The 16,768-nt window shown below is 34.4% G+C and overlaps 1 protein-coding gene across 2 annotated transcripts in view; it reads right to left on the bottom strand.

Moving 5' to 3' along the window:
• LOC135071732 (uncharacterized) overlaps nucleotides 1-16,768 on the bottom strand; it is a 50,152-nt gene that overhangs the window by 19,148 nt on the left and 14,236 nt on the right. For both annotated transcript variants that reach the window (XM_063965513.1, XM_063965512.1), the window contains exon 2: nucleotides 2,950-3,097. In XM_063965513.1, coding sequence (XP_063821583.1) covers nucleotides 2,950-3,097 — 148 coding nt within the window. The remainder of the gene's footprint in view (nucleotides 1-2,949; nucleotides 3,098-16,768) is intronic.

Below are 16,768 nucleotides of genomic sequence, written 5' to 3'. Positions count from 1 at the left end.
TCTCAGATACGATCGTTCTTTAGTGTTTTGTAGCCGATAACATCATGGATATTGCGTCTTGCTTGACTTTATATTGTAGCACTGCGCATTTTCTTAACTTAATTTTAACTGTCAATACGAATGTCATGCTCATGAACATTTTATCTGAAATGCACTTTCTGTAATCAACTTGGATTTCGAATTATGAAATAACACAACAGCTGGACAATTTAGGTTGAATCATGTTCAGTTATAATTTATTATATCAAGTTTAATATAACTATGTGAACGTAATGTTTTCTAGTGAAAGTCATTAGAAGAACTCAAGTTCATTACTGTTGTGAGTCAGTTTTCGTCCAAAATGATGGCTTTCGGCGCGCACAATTGAATTAAGAGGTGTTGACTGCGAAGTCATTGTTGGGTCCTGGGAAGCATTTTGATTGATGATTTTGCATTCACATTTGTAATGGAATAGAGAATGATTGTGTCGTCACGATATCATTGTAAATGGAATAGAAATTATTGTGTCGACTGTCGACACGATATCATTTCGGGCGCCTTATGATGATGATAGAGAGGATCATTGCAGTGAAAGTAATTTGTTGGGCACCGCAAGTTTACCACATAAATATCATTAAGTGTTACCTCTTGCTGGTTAGCAGTGAAACCGCGACAGAAGTGCGGCGATTACATTAGATCGCTGTTGATTGTGTAAAAAACCGACTAAAAGTTGCACTTGCGGATAGAGGATTCCGTGCATTTTCAAATTCAGACATTTTTATTTTCCAGGTGCGTAATCTGGTAGGTAAGAAATCTTTAGACTTAATTTGGTATTTCTAAACTCTACACTGTTTTGACTACCAAATCATTATTTTATTATCTCTCAAGTCTGCTATTGAGTAGGAAATTCTGGAGAAAATTACCTTTAACAAAAGGTCAGATTAGACAAATTAGGAGTGATCTTACAAGGATTCTGATGTGTCAACTGTTAATTCAAAACAAGTATAACAGAACCCTAACAACAAAATATACCTATTTTAGAGATCTGTGGTCCGTCGGACCATGTTTACGAGCGGCTTAAGAGCGGGCTAGATCAGACAGGTGCCTTGCAGGGTCCTTAATGGTCATGTAAGGCGTTATACTGCCTGCTGCCCACGCTGGACAACTGAATTACTCAACTTTTTGTCGGTAGGCGAGTACGCACATTTACAACAGTTCGCAATCTTGTCTAAGGGCGTTTCTTTAAGAAATTCTTTTTTTTTAATAATAATAATAAATACACTTTATTGCACACCAAACAAATAACATAACAGAAAGAAAAGGAACACACAAGGTACAATTAGGCGGTCTTATCGCTATGAAGCGATCTCTTCGGGTTAGTCCCAACGGCCCCGGTGGATCTGCCCCGTCAACGGGGTGGATGGGAAAAAGTGTTTCAACGACCCCGGTAGTCATAGTCTTAGCGTTCAACGGGGTGGATGGAACACATCAAGTGTCAACCACCCCGGTATATCGTTTAACGGGGCGGATGGATCAAATCAAGTTTCAACCACCCCGGTATTTCACTAAACGTGACGGATGACACAGATCTAAAAGGTTCCACCTCGGTATTGCATACCGAAAATAAAACCTGTTAATAAAATAAAAAATAATAATATGTAAATAATAATCAGTTTTAATTAGTTTTATTTAACAGTCACTGTTTAAAAAATCTTCAGCATAAGTCTAAACAAATAAAGAAATTTTGACTTCTGTGATTCTAAAGTAATAATCATTATGTTCTGTAATAATTTTAGATTTTTTTTGTTGTTATTATTTGTTAGTAGTAGTTTAAGAGTTACTTTTTTAATAACATTAAAGTGTTTATTGACTGATAAATGTAATTGCGCATCTGTGATTCTAAAACTAATAATCATAATTTGTTACCGTGATATTTTTATGTCAATTTTAGAATACTTTTTTTTCGTTATTAATGATTTATTTAATTAGAAGTTTAAGTACTATTGTTAATCAGCACCTGATTAATGTAACTATGTATCTGTGATTCTTAAATAATAATTATATTTTGTAAAATTTTAGATTTCCTTGTTATTATTTGTTAGTGAGGAGTTTTAGAGTTACTTTTTATCACATTAGACTATTAGAGTGTTATTAATATTGACTGATTAATGCAATTGCGCATCTGTGATTCTAAAAGTAATCTATAGGTTTATGACCATAATATTTTGTGACAATTAAACTTACTTTTATGCTGAAGATTTTTTAAACAGTGACTGTTAAATAAAACTAATTAAAACTGATTATTATTTACATATTATTATTTTTTATTTTATTAACAGGTTTTATTTTCGGTATGCAAATCCGAGGTGGAACCTTTTAGATCTGTGTCATCCGTCACGTTTAGTGAAATACCGGGGTGGTTGAAACTTGATTTGATCCATCCGCCCCGTTAAACGATATACCGGGGTGGTTGACACTTGATGTGTTCCATCCACCCCGTTGAACGCTAAGACTATGACTACCGGGGTCGTTGAAACACTTTTTCCCATCCACCCCGTTGACGGGGCAGATCCACCGGGGCCGTTGGGACTAACCCATCTCTTCCAGACAACCTATGGTGAGGACATTAAAATTAAATTATTAAGATGATGATGATGATAATCAATGGTCATTGGGCGAGTGACCTTAGCAGACGATTGATCGAAACTACTCATCAGATTCTATCTTTCTTCTCTCGATTCTACCTGTACCAGAAGGTACCGATTTTGCAACTTAAGTTTGTTTGTATTTTTCATGACTAATCAGTAAGAAATCAACAAAATCGACTTGCTTTTTCTCTAAAGCGTCACAACAAAACATACTTGAACCCTTTCTTGCGTCGTGCAGTCGGGTAAAAAGGGAAGGCCTGACTTACTGACTCACCAACCCTTAGACCTAGAATTATTTTTTATAATCAGTGCCAGTACTTACATTCTAGACAGGTCGAGTTGTCAACCCTGGCATAGTATGGTTGGCACGTGCATATCCCTCTTTCACAGAGCGCATGACTCACGCCGCAGTCAAAATTTGATCTGCAGCTCGATCCCAATAGCGATTTGCTTCCTTCAGCATGGAGTATCTGTAACAAATATAAAAAAGTGCATAAATGTATAATAAAAAAAAATTAAAAAAAAAAAACTAAAAAAAAACCTCTAAAAAAAAAATCTTACTTATTTTGTTAATTTTAAACCTTGTACATAAATGTGTGTAAAGTATGGAGCCTACAAGTTCGCTCGTATACATTGGCGAGAAGCTACCAGCACTCTCTAAATATGTACATTCATTTGTCTGCATATTTAAAATACCATTACCTTGCAAAAACCAAACTCCGGTAATTTCGGCTGGAGATAAAAAAAAAAAATATACATATAATAAAAGTTTAGATAAAAGTAATTGCCTGAAAAACTAGGTGTAAATTCCATGGTGCTTTGATGAGTACCTAAGTTAAAGCCTTATCTGACGTCTACGGTAACTATAATGCTTGACCTCAGTAATTATAACGCGATAGAAGAGAAGATCGCCAAATCATTATCTGGCTAAAATGCAAAAGTCAAAGACTGGCTCTACATTAAGGTGTTATGTTTGCTCTACCAGCGCCTATATCTATAAGATTGCGTGATATACCGATACAAATCATAGCTACAACGAAGTACAAAAAGTTACAATAGAAGTAGGCACAACATGGTATTGCTTACTTACAAAATATTTCACGGAACGGCTAAAGCAAAAGCCGTGCGTGTCCTTTTTATTTTATGCGTCGGTCTGACATGCAAATGTTCCTTTCTTTTATGTTACTGATAAGCCTAACGACGTCTCATCTACGAACGCAAACATTTACGAAGAATTTGCATGCCAAGGGACTGTACCCTCACGACGATTTGCAAATGGCAGGCAAAATTGCTTGATATTAATCATGTTGAACGCGAAACTTATATCCCTTGTAGTTACTGCGAGTTTCGAGGTTTGTGCTATTTTTGTATTTTACGCTGGATTTTTAAAACCTGCAACATTCTTGCTCAGCCACATGTCGACCTTGGTTATCCAACAAGGTACTGAATTAACTATATTAAACCGCTAGGGATAAGGGCTAGGGTAGATCCTCCTGAATAATAAATTAGAAACTTGTAACTTTACGGCGTAATTTGTACTGTTATAAAGTCTGGTATAGTTTGACCATATTACAGCCTAACTGCCGTGTAGGAATTTATGCGAAGTATGCGGAAGGCTGGGCATAAAGTACCTACCTATCTAATATTTTCTTGATCACTTCAAATAACTAGTACTACCCATGTAGTTACCCAGTACCTACTTGTCGTAGTTGTCGTAGTTAAGGATGGAATTCTATGTTTATTAATTACATCTTAAAAATAAAAACTACCTACTAAAGTCTGTTGATAAAGTACTAATGAGGCTTGCACAATGCACATAATCGAAATCTACGCAGACAAAGTTGCGGGTAAAAGTTTATTCCATAAACAATATTCTAAAACGACTGAACTGTTTACTGGAAATTAAAGCGGAGCCGTTTAGTGTTGCATCTAGTTTAGACTACTTGTGTATTAGGTCATAGTTGCAAATTGCTATGACATTCCTTGCTATAACGTTGTCTTCGCTTATATGAGGATGTCCGCTTGGCCTACGCCGCTCGTTCATCATGCGAATGATAAGTGTCATGTTGCTGGATCAAGTGAAAATAGCCGAAATTATATTTTGAGCAGTTTATTTAGCGATCAATCACATCTTTACACAGCGTTGCTGATAGCTAAATTGTTGCTAATTACGTGATCGTAGGGTCACCATCTTGATTTCAGGAATTAGGAATGCGATCAAGATTAATTATGCTATCAGTTATTAGACTTTTACTATAAAAGCAACATTCAATTTGCAAATATGTTTTCACTTTTCTATGAAAATCTGCGCTCTATTTCGACGGCTTATTGTCTAAAAACAATAATAATATGTTGTCCTTTATTTATACTAATATCAAAATGAGTAGAGAGATAAAGTACTCCATATTTTCTGTAATAATTACGTACGAGCAGCGACAATGAAGAAATAGGCAGCATGATTTATATGACCTTAGTCTCACGTTTGGCGATAAATAAAAAATGAGATTAAATGGTTAGTTTGCCCCAAGAATTAGACTGAACTCTACAAAAACACCCTTAGCTCTAAGTACCTACCTAATAACTTTAAAAATTATACTGCGTTATTATTCCAGAGTGAAACTATTAAATTACTCGTCCCGAGGTTAGTTATTACAGTCCTTTATCGATCGAGCTATGTAAATGAAAGTTATGTGGAACAGGCCTATTACAGTGCATAACTTATTTAAGGTTCCGGAAACTGGAATTATACGGAAGGAAGAAGGGCGCCTAACAATGTACGTTTATAATTCATATTCAGGAACATTCCGCTTTGGAAAATTTAGTTTAGACGCTCTTGTATTTAAACAGTTTATTATATTTACATTCATTATCGTGTAAAGCCAACTATTCATGCTGAACACAAGTTTTCAGTTTTATTTTGCAATAAATTTCATCGATCAGATGTTTAGCTCATAATTTCTACAGCAAAAATATTTATAAATATTTAATTTAATTTACTCGAGCATACAACTGATGAACTAAAATTCAACTGTAAAATATCATTAATTATTCGAAATCAAATTGAAACTTGTATTGACTAGTTACGTCTTTTTGATTAGTTTTATTAGTAGGTTAATTAAAAAAATACAGTAACAATACTGAGAATGTGAAATCTGATTGATAAAACAAAAGTTGCAGTTAAAAAGTAAACATTGGACTCTAATAGACTTATGGCATTAGAATTTAGATAATTCCAAAATAATTTATCTCATTACACATTTTAATTCCTAAATAACGGATGCATTATGTTTTTATGTATGTTGACCCAATTGGTAGACAGCCAAATTTAGCCAAAGCACTTTCTTGTTTGGGATCAATTGTCCGAATAACGATAGCAAAAAAGGCCGGTAACCGTACCAGCATGAGGATTGCGGTTGTTTCGATTGTAACTAATGTTAACAATTATCCGACGAAATCGAGTGTAGGAATGGAATAGGCTAGAAATGACCAGAGCACGAAGGCTTCCATCAATTTACTGGTAAATCACTAACCGCTTTTAGTTGTGGGCATCGTGCAACTTGTTACAACGTAATTTAGGCTGAGTTGCACCACCTAACTTTGACCGTAACTTTGACCATAACCGGTGTTTTATGTATGGAGTTTGACAGATTTTTGACGTTTATTAAAGTTAAAGTAAGATGGTGCAACCCAGCCTTAGTCTTAGAACAGCAGTGAGATAGGTAATGCGTTTATACAATGTAACCGTTTGTAATCGATTTCAATTCGATGAAGTTTCATCGGGACTTCTACTTTTGTCTGTTACCTCTTAATTACAAAGACTGTCATTTCCCGATGCTGTCTATATTGAAAGAGATCTAATAAAGAAAGACAGTTGCTAGGATCTTAGCTAGAGTATTGTTTTGTCTAGAGATGATCAGTTTTGTGTTTTTATTTATGTATTTTTTTTAAAGATGTAACTAAACGATCATGATTTCTCGAAATAGAAGCAGAGTTCAGTCTCAGAGAGTCATAGAGGATCACAGTCTGTAGACAATGTAGAGCCATTGTCTACAGAGTCTAAACCTTTCAAAGACTTGAAGATTGTAACACATATTAATAAGCTTATTACTTAAGTAAACTTGCCTTCAAAACATTTTGTGCATTCGATAATATGCATAGAAGCAACCGAAACAAAAACTAAACTAAATGAACTGTTTTAAACGAAATTACTACATCCAACTCATTCAAAGACACTACTCATACCAAGAACTATACGTAAAATCGTATAGAAATAACAATAAGTTCATCATTAATTACAACTACCATGTAATTATAAATAATAGTTGTTATTGCTCCTAATAATTTATTGTCATACGAATAGATGATAGTTATCTAATACAAGTGCTTAGGTTCATTAAGAATAGAAAACGCGTTTATACGAAATTATTTCTTACATCAATTACTTACTTAATACTGTGTAATAGGAACTTCCATTCGATGATTAATATTTAATTTACTAACAACAAGTATCTAGACAACTTAACATTCATTGGTTTCGATAAAGGCCTATACATCATTTCTTTTGTTATTTATTTAACTTGAAAACGTAGCGAAATAATCATAAACTTGAATGGAAATAAAATATTAACTATATGACACATGCTCGAACACAGGAAGTTATTAAGTAACATACCTATTTTAATAAATAAAACCCTATACTTAGAGCAAAGAGGCAAGTATCTTACAATAAACTAGAGTTAAATAATAATGATTTACTTAAACCGCTCTACCATCGTAACGAAAGTGACATCAGTGTAGTTCGAGTTGCCAGAAACGAAAATAGGCACTAATTTATTCTACCATAAACGGTAGCAGGAAAGTAAGAGTGGTAAGAAATGATTTCGATAATTTACCAGTTATGCTTGATCATGCAAAAAAGTTACGTCAACCTGTGATTTGTGAGTTTATGAGAACATGATGAGACTGTCACGATTAGAAGGAGGTGAAAGATAACTTTCATTCCTGACAATAATGGTGTTTGATTTGTATCTGATCACACTTTAACGCGCCATCACTAAATATCATTGTGCCCGACGCTTTTCAAAAAGTGAACAACTCTATTGTTATTTTCACTTTTGTGTTATTATTTAGAAAACTTCCAGCAATTCAAGTTACTTTTACTATTGTTGAAAGTCTGTTTGGTTTGTGACGGTGACGGTTGGTTAGATCGTTACAGGCTTTAATTTGGAAAATTTTCTGAAATGGCTCTACAAAAGATCTAGATCTAATGAGCGATAGTTGACCGACTGCAACTCGATCGATATGTTGCATCGATCACTGCGACGAAAATAGTTTCTATGTAAGGTCAAATTCATAATAGGTAGTCTCATAACTTGCGATGGTGTTACTGCCCGTATTCACAAATGATGCTTGTTTAAGTGAAGCAACAAATCGAACGCACAGCGTTGAATAGAGCTCTGTGATCTGTGCGTCCACGCGCACTTTGAGACCTCATAGTAATGTTTGTGAATTAAATACGGGCGAATGAGTAACGATGTAATAAAATATTGTAAAAAAAAACCGGCTTTTTATGAAGTGTCGTCAACATTGGTTTACGACTGTTCGAATGTCTATACAATTATTTCCTCTAGTTTATGATCGTAAAAAGTTAATTAAAATTTATTGTAGGAGGCATCAAAACCTTGTCATCAACGATCAAGTGTAACATTTGCTACAAGCATTCGATTGCAAATATTATGAATCGAGTAATTTCATCTGAATTCATTACATATCATCCAATAAAATGACATATTTAGTTAAAAAGTTTTTTACAGACGATATTTAGCTATTTTAATGCTCCCGTGCAAAATATTTATGATGACAGTAATGTCATATTAATATTTAGAATGTTCTATTTTATTTTATTTTATTTTTATTCGGCTAATTTAATTAATTATTCGCTGATGTCAATATTTAACCAATAAATCTTGCCGATAAAACCCGTCAAACTATTTAGACTGTAGAGCGTGTCAAAGAAAAGACAGTCACAATAACGTAAATTAATTTAGTAAAATTAACTACAAATAAATTATTTATTATAGTCTGGTATAATTTCAACATCTACTATCATGTACTTAGATCTAAGATCCATTGTGAATATCTAAGATTTTCATAATGAATAATATAAAATATTTCATAATAAATCTACAATTAATGGAGTTTTTTTTTAATGCAAGACAAGGCAGTTATTTGACCGCAATCGCACCTGATGTTAAGTGAAGTTACTACTAAAATCTTTAATATCTAATCTTCCTATAATAGATTTATGGTTGTCGCAGTGTCAAGTATCAAGATATTTATCAAGATAACGCAAATTGATCTTGGGAGTAACGAACCGCGGCATAGGTAAGTAATTTATCTTTGGTGTTGCATTCAACGCGAAAACGCATCATTAAGTCATGCCGTGATGACACAACACGGAATGATTATGTTGTAATTACCCTACACTGATGTTATCTTCACAAATGAAATGTGAATTTTCCTATTAACGTATGCATGAGAGCGTAACATAAGGTAATGGGTGTATTTTGAAATAGAGATCTTGTACGGTGCGATTTAGTTTTATCGAGCATGTTATTACACGGTGATTAAAATCTGTCCCATAGAATGATTAAATAGAATCCGTTTATCGTCTTATGGGATTCACTGTAAAAAATAAAAATAAAAAGTAATTAAAAATAATTAATGTTCATATTATATGGGCTGTGGGACTGTGAAGCTGGTATGTTTGGTTTTATTACATAACACAGTAAATGTAATGCATGTCCGATTTTGTCACTATGCAAATTGTTCTCTTGGTGATAACGATCGGTAGGTACTTAGGGAGATATTTTCATATAATTATTCAGGCTGAGTTGCACTACCTCACTTTAACCGTAACTATAACGATATTGGATTTTTTTTGGAGTTTGACAGACTTGACGTTTGTCAATGTTAAAGTAAGATGGTGCAACTCAGGTCTCAGCCTAAGCAATACAATTTTTGTGTACCGTATTTATAAGTATTCGTTGGACTCTACCAGGGTAAAGTCATCTCACTTACAGATACACATGAGTAAAGAGCTTTGCGACTAGCATTATTATAAAGGTTAAGTAAAAAATGCCTGTAATGAAAAGGATAAAAATGAAAAATAAAGTGGTGATAGCCTTACGGATAAACGTGGCGCCACAAATGACAGGTGTTGTGCTGCGTTGTGCGAGATGTATAAAGATTAAAGATTTATTTTGAGATACTATTTAAGTATTTAATAATCAAAGACACAATCAAACAGTAGCTTACCCGCTGTTGGATAGAAGAAGCTCAGAAGTGTTACTAAAATTAGAGCAATTGGGTCTACCTGATTAGCATTTTCATAACAGTAAAAAAAAGTTTTAATGTTTTTTTAGGTCTATCGCCTCCTGCAAAGAGTGAACATTAATTACTAATTAGTAGGTCACCGTGTACTTTATTTAAAAACCAATTAGCCGACTAAAACAAATCCTAATTACTGGTCTAAGCGACATTTAGAAGAACATGACAAATTGCATAGATTAATTTTAGAGCAGTATCCTAAGACACGTTTTAATGTGACATTATTAAGTATAGCCACGACATTGAACTCAACAAAAAGGTAACTGTATATTCACACCTTGAGAAAGTTTCATGGGTACCGTCATTCACGTATTAGACACGACTAGAATCCAGTAAGCGGGTAATAAACAAATCTTTTACGGCAAACAAAATATTGTTATGCAGTCCGTTTTGCCGGCGCGTACGCAGTGAATGCAAACGTGTTAACAGTTCCGACGAACGATCAAGGCAATAAAGCGAAGATAGACATTACATTCATCTTTTCTTTTGCTATTGACATTTGTAAGCTTAGATGTACAGTCGAGAACGTCAATCTAAAACAAGATTGTAGCAACTTATGTGGTTGTAAAAGGAGTTATTTTGCATTAAAAATGTAGAGTCTAATGCGCTGTCGATTGTACAATGTACATTTCTTCGGGTTGTAAGTGGGAAATGTCGAGTCATGTTCTTGCTAAGACACGGATGTAGGAATGAATAGTTAATAGTTATGAACCGCAACCACAAGCTTCGGTTTCCTAGGAACATCTATAGCGTTTACAATTAAATGAATGCTCTCTTAAAAGTATGTGAAATTGAATTTTGCATCAAATATGTTTTAATTACATTTTTCTATTGTTATTTCAACTTACAAGATATCCATAAAGTTTAATTATATTGCTTTTTAGTAAAGATCGCGAGACATCGAAAGGCAAGCAATATCCGCCCCCAAAAATGCACACTCCTGGCGACCACGACCACTCTGTCAATAACGACTGAGAAGAAGAAGTGTATTATGTAGTTTACAAGTTCTGCACCAGGTTATTGACAAAATTGTTACTACCCTCAACGGCCATGCATGTTCTTTCCTCATGCGGCCCGCTTATGAGCAAAAGAAGTATCCATCTCGGGCGACACATCATGCACCCGGATGAGATAGCAGATATCACGCTCCAAAGAATCTGGAAATTTATAGACTCAACGGGACTAAGCAGTGAACTCTAAACACAAGGGCTGCCACAATAGATCAAACCTGGTCAAGCTGGCGCAAATGAAGGCCCAAAAACCAATAATAAATAAATACTACCCTCACTCCGTTTACCCATCTGGAATAAGACACTTACTCGTCTTATTCGTAGAATAGTAGGGCGAATGCTGCTCTATGGCAATAGTTTAAAAACTCGTAAACACCTGACCTGAAGAAGTAAACGAGTTCTCAGCCCATTACAAAACCACATTTAACGCGTCTGCTAACCATACCCGCATATTCGTATTTATTGTTTTGGTCTACAAACAGAGGACTCTACCAAACTACTAAACTAGAGACTAAAAGCTCGTTTCGTTTTTGCATGGCAACTGTCGGAAATTGAATTAATAGTTCAAGAATACGCCGTATTTAAGAAAGTTAGGATAAAAATACAAATCATAGATCCCTATTCTGAGTTAGATGTTTGATTTTATGGTTTTGATTAAGCATAATAAAAAGAAAAAGACATCAATCTATCTCTATAAAGTGCGAATTCGCGGAATTTCCTACGTCCAGTTAAACCTGATGTTTTGCTGCGGATTTGAACAAATGAGATATTAAATCTTTAGTAAGCCGCCAAACCTGTTGGTAACTGTTCCCAAATGTTTCTGCCAGTATTAGCTGTTTGGACACATTATTTTAATGGGAAATGTATAACGAACTACATTTCATAAAGATAACGATCTACATGTGTCAATAGAGACATGTAAAGTGGTCCCGCGTAGTTTTTATGATTTTAATCATAGTTATTGGTTATAAAATAACGCCCTCTGGTATCCGACCTGCTCATGACTTAACAGTGCTACAAGTTTAAGATAAACTGCGTTTAGTCTTTAATTACTTAACGGCATCTAAATTTCTCGGATAATTAATAAATTTCCTGGTTCATTCAGAACAAGAATTAATTATAATAATATGGCGCCTATCTTGCGTAGAGAGATCAATGACTTGTAGTTGATGAATGTTTAATGTTTAACTTGAATAGACAAGGTGATTTTAAATTCAAGTCTTCGATGAAATTGTCGCAGAAGGAAGTTTTCGTCTGTACCTTCACCTACGTCGAATTCGATCTAACGCAAAAAGCATAACCAAAAGCACAATAATAAGCTTTTATTGATTGTTTAGTTTTTTTCATTTGATTTTTATTTATGGCTACCATACAACATGCTTGACTCCCCATAAATAATCTCGTCTCCTATTTTACCCTCTTTAAGTTTATTTTTTGAGAATGTCCTCTTCCAAGGTTCGATCTACATCTGTACCAAAACATATCAAAATGGGTTAAATGGTTTAGGTGTGAATGATAAGGTACCTAATAGATTCACGGAGTTTAGTTAGAAAAAATGACGGAAGATGATTCTAGAATAATCTCAAGGTGCGGAAGTTATCTGTTACCTATTATTGTTCAAGTTCATAGAAGTGACAGAAGCAATTGATTGTCACTTTACCATGAAAGATGCATGGCGGCATAAGGTAACCCATGCATTGTTTGCCAATTATAACTAAATTCCCAGGAGCTGTACGCACAAGTATTCGCCGTATCTACCTCTGAGCAAGTTCTCAACCTTACTCGAATTACAATAAGACTGGTTTTACATTATTGTCGAATCTCATTGCAATTATACCGGAAGCTCGTGTGTGAACACTTCGAGCTTACATTATGAAGTCTTTAACTGTAATGTTTAGAATATTTTGCAATGGCCGCCGCTTGTGAACTTTATGGCCGAAGCAATTCGAAATTATTTAAACGATTCATTAAAACGCACTGAATATTGCATTTAATAAGTAATTAAAATATGTTCTAAACATAAATTAAAATTATAGTGCATAATTACAGCTATAGGCAATGTTTACGGTTAAAATAATTACTGTAAACAATAATAAACAACGCGTGTTGTTTCTGTTTCATAGTAAGAGTAAAAGGGGTAATTTAAATATATTATGCAATAATATTTTTATGCTAGATTGTTGACTGGTAAAGAGTGCTTACAGACATTAATATCAGCATAATATAAACGAATTTACGGGCCACAAAGATAGTTTTAAGGCATTGTGTGGCTTTGCATATTTGACTCGTGCAAGAATTGTAAAAATCGTCACTTAATTTAAAAAAAAATATGACAATAAATTTGGCGAAGTCGTAAATTACTATTATTACAGGATTTAATCAATTAGGACAATCCTTAATTAACAACATTCTTACTGTGCTAGTTTTACTTATTTGTGGATTAGACATTAGGTGCTAAAATTCACACCTTAATATTATACGTATAAGAAATCCGCTAATCTTTCATGCTTTTAATGAAATGATAAAATATGGACTTATTTCAAATATGCGTGGGTAAATTTTTTAATTAAAGTTAATTTTAAGCCCGCAGCTTCAGTTTTCTTTCAAATTTGAAAAAATATCAACTACCTAATTATATTGTCTTTAATTAGGTGCCTGAACAATGCATAAGTAATGAATGACATTCGATTTTAGCGTTTCATAGATTCTGTTTACATTGCGCATAGCAAAGCTATTGTGTAAAAAGCTAAGAAACTTTTACACGTAATATCACGACGATCATGCTTGTACTACTTATGAATTTGACGGCAAAATAAAAAGAAACATTTAGAATTATAAAAGTTTTTTTTTCAAATTAATGTTACTCACAAGCATGCACAGTTCATTGCGCTGGCGTCTAGATTGCGTGTTGCGAAAATTAATATTTTTTCAAGCTCAAAAATAAATATAATTTCCCACTGCTAATGAATATCTCGTTTGGATGTGCAAAAGTAAAGAAAAACAATTATAATACATTGTTTTGCGATGCAATTTTATAGCCTATACAGGGTGAATTTGCAATCAGTATCCAAATTTTTAGGAGCGACTCAGAATCAGTAACTTAATCGATTTACGTAAAGAAAACATTTATTTTTATCCGCTGCATGCGGTTGGAAAATTGGCACACGTGGATAAATTACTTCGTTCATGGAAAAATACGTACCCACAAGTAACTGCAAAGCTTAATAGACAATGGTGCGCAAATATAAGTCTTAACCTTTAAAACTTAATATTAGCGCGAATTACATTTTCAATATTTTTTAACAGTTTTTTTGCGAAAAATACCACGATTAAAAATAATTAAGATAATGTAATATTGTTAAATTGTTCTATAGAGCTTATTAAAAAAATTGGATATTAATTTCAAAATGACCCTGTATACCTAGATACGCCTTATCAGTCAAGTCAATAGTTTGTTTTGCATGTCTCAGCAGCCGCAGCGCTCGCGCATCGCGTCTCGTGAACTTGCGGTGTCGTTGACCGCGCACGCGCCCTCTGTCTTGCACTCTAGTTCGTATCCACACGTCACCGTGTCTCGTCGGTGTTGCGTGACAAATGGAAGCTTTTCACGCGCCCGCAAGTCAAGGTTACAGGTTATCTCCGGCTGGGTAAGGTAAGTCCCATGTAGTTTTAGTGCCTGGAGTGAGGTGCCACTGCGCGATGTTGATATAAGTACCAGTAAAGCTGCAGGAATAACAGTTTAGAAAATATTTAATTAAATCTATTGAAAATATAAAGTGTGGCTTTATACGGCGCTTAACAATTAACGGTAATAAGTAAGTGCTTGCATTTTAAAGGAGCTTTTACGTAAGATAGAGATTGATATTGATTATCTACACATTTATAGAGAACTGCCGAGCTGTTAATACGCTACGATAAATTCGTAGCAAATCGACGTAGCGCAATTTGTCATGTGATAATTTTACAACAGCGCAGCGCGAGCGATCTCGCTCGAAACACATTCGTCAAGATCGCGATAAAATTGTGCGACAGCAAATTATGGTTATCTACCACCGCCAATAATATCTTCGCCGCGAATCTATACCCTTCGGGCGGCATTCAGGGCCTTGACAAAATGCATGCCATTACTGGACAAAAGACGATGGCCTGATGTATGTCGGACGACTGACCTTTTTCAGTAATCAAGATTACTAGCGAACTTATTCTTAGAGTGACTTCGTCTAGTGAGTAGCTCGTAGTTCGTTGAATCAGACGTGCTTAGAAAAAACAAACTGATATAAAAGATTACTATTATAAACCACAAAGCACAGCGAACAAAGGCGTTTAAGTTGCCATAACTTAGAAAATACATGGTATTTTCGCTAAAATCATATTTTTAGCGGATCTGTTAAGTCATTACGAGAATAATTCTCACGTAGCACCTTATCTTCTGACCTCAGTATTCAATAGCTGGGTGTTTCGATGTGAACTTTTCATTTTTGTGTGTCAAAGTTGAACCGTTACCGAGAACACCGCTTCACGACTTTGCCCAACTCAACAATGGAAATTGTAGCAATAGATGGATACAATTTATTAAACCGTTCGTTCTAGGATTGGAGAAAAAACCTAAGTAGTAAAAAATTTACTGGTAATGCTAAAGCTGACACAATGTTACACAAACCATTCTGTAACTGTCACGTAATACAACTAAAGGTAGATTAATAACTAAAATTAGATTTATAAACAAAAAATAAATCTGTCTGACCTCTCGATTCGCTTTGGCAAATAACGTCTTTTTAGACGCTACATTTTACTGGGAACTAAGTAAAATAATCGTGCAAGTAGTTCACAGTCAGTGTATCATGTTGACCCCATAAAAACATCGGCGTTCTTTTTAAAACATGTCCGTATACTGGTATTTTGTCTAAATTTCCTTGTCGTGACCTGTCAGAGGCATGCATGTGCAGATTTGCATTGTGCTTTTGTGAATAACGAATGAAATATGAATCACATGTGATTACCTATTGAAGAATATAGAACAAGGTCAATTTCTATGTATTGTGATCGAGAATGGTTGATAATGAACCGAAAAGCGTTTTTATTCGAGTTTGATGTTCCTGTACCTACTTATAGATTGTACTTTATTTCTTCCTAAACTCTACTTAGCTTAACTTCGATAAGTAAGTCGGATTAAAAGATATAAGTTTACTAAGTACCTACGAGTATAGCTGTAGTTACTTTTATACAAATTCGTGGACGTATATTTATCACAGATATCTTTACATGGAAGAAACATCAAGAAATAATCTGAAAAAATTCAAATAGCTCTATTATTTTCAACCAAATAAAAGGTATTTAAAGGCAATTATGCCTTGTTTATTTTCCCGTTCAAAATATGTTCAAGTTATGCTATATCTTACAGAAAGAGTTCACATCGATAGTAAATTTATCAAACCCATTCGAGCGTGGTGTTTGTTTCAATAATTTTCTCCGCATCATTGTTACTCGGTCGCGCGACGGTGGTCCATCAAATGGACTATTTTCGAAAAATTATTATAACTTTCCATCCACTTATCGGGAGTAAACTGCTTGAAATGAAGCATTGTGCGCTTTTCCGTCAACTGTTTTCTTTTCTCTATCATTGTCATCAACGTTATCAAATGGTCAAAACATCGACAAAACAAAATCGCATCGCACGAATTCAGCTACGCAAATACCTATCCTATAACTCATTTTATCGTCAATCGCTACAAAGAAAGTTAC

The sequence above is a fragment of the Ostrinia nubilalis genome, chromosome 5 (assembly GCF_963855985.1).
Source record: "Ostrinia nubilalis chromosome 5, ilOstNubi1.1, whole genome shotgun sequence".
Lineage (NCBI taxonomy): Eukaryota > Metazoa > Arthropoda > Insecta > Lepidoptera > Crambidae > Ostrinia > Ostrinia nubilalis.
Note: the sequence above shows the minus strand (reverse complement) of the source record. Positions and strands in the feature narration are given on the sequence as shown.